The 4,761-nt window shown below is 37.9% G+C and overlaps 1 protein-coding gene across 1 annotated transcript in view; it reads left to right on the forward strand.

Annotated features, from left to right (window-relative positions):
• Window positions 1–4,064, forward strand: part of VGLL3 (vestigial like family member 3) — a 57,295-nt gene extending 53,231 nt beyond the window's left edge. The window contains exons 3-4 of the mRNA XM_042782038.1: window positions 2,848–3,378; window positions 4,045–4,064. Of these exons, the coding sequence (XP_042637972.1) occupies window positions 2,848–3,378; window positions 4,045–4,064 (551 nt within the window). The remainder of the gene's footprint in view (window positions 1–2,847; window positions 3,379–4,044) is intronic.
• Window positions 4,065–4,761: the final 697 nt, after the last annotated feature.

The following is a 4,761-nucleotide window of genomic DNA, read 5'->3' on the forward strand; positions in this document are numbered from 1 at the left end:
AGAGAGACAGAGAGAGAGATTTTTAATGCCAAGTGTTATCTAAACCAAAGTACGATTAAATTTTTGTAGGTATTAGACAGTCACTGTTAGCATCACTCAAAAATCAAGCACCATTGAGTCTGAGTAGAGTATTAACATCGTATAGTTCTAAATTGCCTCCACTAACCTGAAAAGTAATACTCCATAGAAATATTTCATGCACAATTTTTCATATGGTTTTTCATCCAAGAAATGTTGCTGTGATTAAGTACTCATAAGCAAAGAGTCATATAGTAAAAAAAAAAAAAAAAGTGCATACATATGAAATAAGCACACTGATTTCCAGGCATAAAACACAGTATATCATCTGTTTCTTTGTATCAAGATTTTGTTTTAACAAGCAAGATACCAAATAGTGGTTTTGAACAATAGACTTGTTCATAAACATCTTTTCTATTTAATATTGTTTCACTTACTTTTAAAATGCAACAGTGTTTTTGAAAAAGGTTGCATAGATTTCTGAAAACTTAATATTAGTCTCAAGAGACATATTGACTGGGAAAATATTAAGTTGCTTCTAATTTTAATTTTTCCCTGGAGCATTTTAAAGCTTTTTTCCATTTTTATGGAGTGCATTTTTAAAAATAAATTTCTACTTTTAATGATAATGTGTTCACTAATCACAATACATTATCTCATAAATAGTGCAATCATATTTTTGGTAAAGAATTTGTCCATTATTTACATTTATGTATGCATATCCAAAATGGTTAAGCATCTATAAAACAAGATTGGTTCCATGTACATAAAAATGAAAAGAAATACAAGACATCCAGAGAAATAGCATATATGTTTGACATTTTAATGGAGGATTTTAATAAAGAGGACTTTATCTCTGGCAGGTACTTGTAGATTGGGGTTCAACACTTTTCATAATGGGATTCCAGCCCTACCAACAGTTGGAGTTATGAGCAGACTGGAATGTTTGGTCTCAATACTGGGGCAGTGAGAACAAAGTGTCAGTTTGCTGGTTGGTGGCAAAGCTGCAATATGTTATATGTGGATCCTCAATAAACTCCTTGTATGAGGTTTAAACTTTAAACATCTACAGCTTCAAATATGGGTTTAACAGAAATATTCTACAAATGGTCATCATTGAAGGTAAATTGAATTTTCTCATAGCTTGTATAATTGTCTTTGTTATCCTTAGCAGGGAGTTTTCATGTGTCAGAGGAAGACAGATGTTAACCAAAACAATTCCAGTAAGTTTTAAGTTCATTTTCTGATAGCCTGTGATTGTGACAAAAACAAATTCATTCAATTAGACATTTGCAGAGACTGTTTGAAGATTCAAGGAACAGTGTGCATATTCGTTCTTTGGCTCTTTGAAGAACATAATTTCCTAGGTCTCCCCAGGGGTTTTGTGATACTGTGAGTGAGAGACTTGAATGTGAGACCATGAATAGCTATTTGTCCACAGAATGAATGGGCTGAATGATGAGGGCTCTGGTGCAGGCTTGAAGAGGAAGAAGATGGAAGAGTTTGCAGGGCTAGTGCTAAAACCTTTAAGGATGCTAGAGAAAGGAAATGTTTGAACACCACAGTGATAGCTTAATTATACTAGTCAAATGACATATGTGGTGGTTGTCTCTGTTCTTGTCCTTGTGAAAACACATACTATATCCCATTGTACATGTTTATTTACTTATCTCATCCCCAGAAGATTGTGTCTAAAAACCACATCAGTATTGACATCACTGAACCTTCTATTTTTGACACTATTAGGCCATCTGTAAATATGGTGACTGAGTGGAGAAATTGAGTTGATGAAGAATTGGGCAGAACTCATTCTCTTCTTTCCTTGTTTATCCTTAAGTGCTACTCTTTTGTATTATCACCCCATGATTGCTTCCTTATATCCATTACCATTACTTGAATCTTCTCCACTTCTGATTTCCACAGATTCTTCATCACATTCTAGATGTTCAGGTTATAATTACAAGTGTGCCCTCTTGTGGCACAGTTATGAAGAATTCTGGCCATGGAAGAATGCTACCTGGTCTTGTACTTAGTACCTATAAGGCTTTAGACTTTGCCACAATTTCCTCGTGTATAAAATGGGGATAATACCAATAACTATTTCAAAGGTTTAAAGTGAAGATTCAATGACATCATCCATGAAAGAGTCCTGGCCTAGTATGGGGTGTTTTGAGTGGTGCTTATTGAATGTTAGCACTTATTAATCTCAGCCCAGAGAGTCCCTAGGGGAGTGGGGAAGATCTTGGCATACAGTCTTCTTGATGGAAAATGAGCGCTGGTGAGTCCTGTTAATTATGGTCATACTTCTGTTTGGTACATTCTGTATTGAAGTGTTCTGTTTGAATAAAAATTGTTTGCATTTAAAAGAAGTTGGTATAAAATGTTGTGTATATTTTTAGTACAATTTAAAATAATCATAATGTCCAACTTGTGTTACCACATCTATAGCATAAGGTTTCTTCACATTTGAAGTACATAGTGATGACCTCTGCTCAGACCTGGTGACAACAAGAAACCCAGGAAGAAATGATGTTTTTGAATCCAAGACTTTTACACCTCAACATAGACTGTGTCAGCCAAGCAGAGGGGGAGACTCAGTCACCACTTAAAGACTTAGAACCCTGCATGTTGACTTGGGGCCTGAGAACCTGGAGGCTTACCTGATATCAATTCACCACTGTGTGTGGAGAGAAAAGAAAAAAAAAACAAAAAACAAAAAAAAACAGTGCATATGAATTAGGGTGCTTTGAAATATTATTGGACAAGTAAAGGTAAGTTCCCAGAATCGAATCTTACATAAATATATATTTTTGTTTCTTGTTTTCTTAGACAACTCAGCTCTCTCAAGCCAGCGGAGTAGTTTCCCAACTTCTTTTTGGACCAGTTCTTACCAGCCCCCACCTGCACCCTGTTTAGGGGGAGTTCATCCTGACTTCCAGGTCACTGCACCCCCTGGCACCTTTACTGCAGCAGACCCCAGCCCCTGGCCGGGACACAGCCTCCATCAGACTAGCCCAGCCCCTCACCCTCCCATGTCCGAGTCCTGGCACTACCCTTTGGCATCTCAGGTGAGCCCATCCTACAGCCATATGCATGATGTGTACATGCGGCACCATCACCCTCACGCCCACATGCACCACCGCCACCACCACCACCACCACCATCATCCTTCTGCTGGCTCTACCCTGGATCCGCCATATGGGGCTCTATTAATGCCATCAGTGCATGCAGCCAGGATTCCTGCTCCCCAGTGTGACATCACAAAGACAGATCCGACTACAGTCACCACTGCTACCTCAGCGTGGGCCGGGGCCTTTCATGGAACAGTGGACATAGTGCCAACTGTGGGGTTTGATGCAGGTAAGCTGGTGGGTTACTTATTTTCAAAAAAAAGAAAAGAAAAGGTTAAAGAATAATTAAAAAAAAAAAAAAAGAAAAAGAAAGACATGTAAAATACTTCAATCCTTGGAAAGAAGATGGGGCAATCTACTTCTATAGAGATACCACCTCAGAAACCCAAGGAGGGGTCTCTATGAGTCAGATCTGACTCAATGGAAGTGAATTGGTCTTTTGGTTTATCTCTCTCATATGTAAAGTTATATTTTGCCAATATGATTATAAAACCTAACCATTTTGCAATAATTTCTGCATTCCTGAAGAAACTGGTATGAGTAGCTCATTAAGTACAGCCTGAGTTTGGTCTCATAACTTTTCTTCTACTCTTAGGATAGTAATTTTTCCTTTGAAATATAATTTCTGGTATCTTATGTTTACAGATAATGGAACATATCCTTTAAGTCTCCATATTTCTCACTCAATAATATACCACCAGAGACAGAAAAAAAGCAAACAAAATGAGTTGTTATATTCCAACAGTCTATATTCCATTGGCACCCACCTTCAAGCCCAGGTCCTTTTCCTATAACACTTTCTGACATCTAGAACATTCTCTCCAGAAGTTTAAAAAAAAACTCTTCTTTTCTTTAGTTTTTCTATGGTGTCCATAATCTTTTATCTGAATGCTAGTTCGCAGTAGAGAACTCTAGAGTAATAAATGCTCAGCATCAAGTTGCATTTGCCTTGATATGAATGTTCTTGTTGTGAGGGTTGTCGATTCAGCTCCAACTTCATAGCAACCCTATGCATGACAGAAAAAAAAAAACACTGCCCAGTCCTGTGTCAGACCCACAATCCTTGCTGTACCTGAGCCCATCATTACAGCCACTTTATCAATTCATCTCATTGAGAGCCTTCCCCCTTTTGGTTGACCCTCCACTTTACTGAGCATGATAACCTTCTCCAGGGAATGGTCCCTCTGACACCATGACCAAACTAAGTGAGACTAAGTCTGGCCATTCTCACTTCCAAGTACCATTCCAGCTGCACTAGTTGCAGGACAGATTTGTTAGTCCCTTTGGCAGTCCATGGAACTTTCAGTATTCTTCACCAACACCACAACACAAAAGCATCAACTCTTCTTCAGTCTTCCATATTCATTGTCCACCTTTCACATGCATATGAGGCAATTGAAAATACCATAGCTTGGGTTAAGCAACCTTAGTCTTCAAAGACACACCTTTGGTCTTTAGCACTTTTTTTTTTTTTCCTAAATTTTTATTATGATTTGGGTGAAAGTTTACAAAGCAAATTCACTTTCCTTACAGCAGCTCATATACACTTTATCTCATGACATTGACTATAATTTACCACAATGCAACAGCTTCCTCTCACTTCCTCCCCATA

Source organism: Orycteropus afer, unplaced genomic scaffold, assembly GCF_000298275.1.
Source record: "Orycteropus afer afer isolate SDZICR_OR568_19922 unplaced genomic scaffold, OryAfe1.0 scaffold00225, whole genome shotgun sequence".
NCBI classification, from domain to species: Eukaryota; Metazoa; Chordata; class Mammalia; order Tubulidentata; family Orycteropodidae; genus Orycteropus; species Orycteropus afer.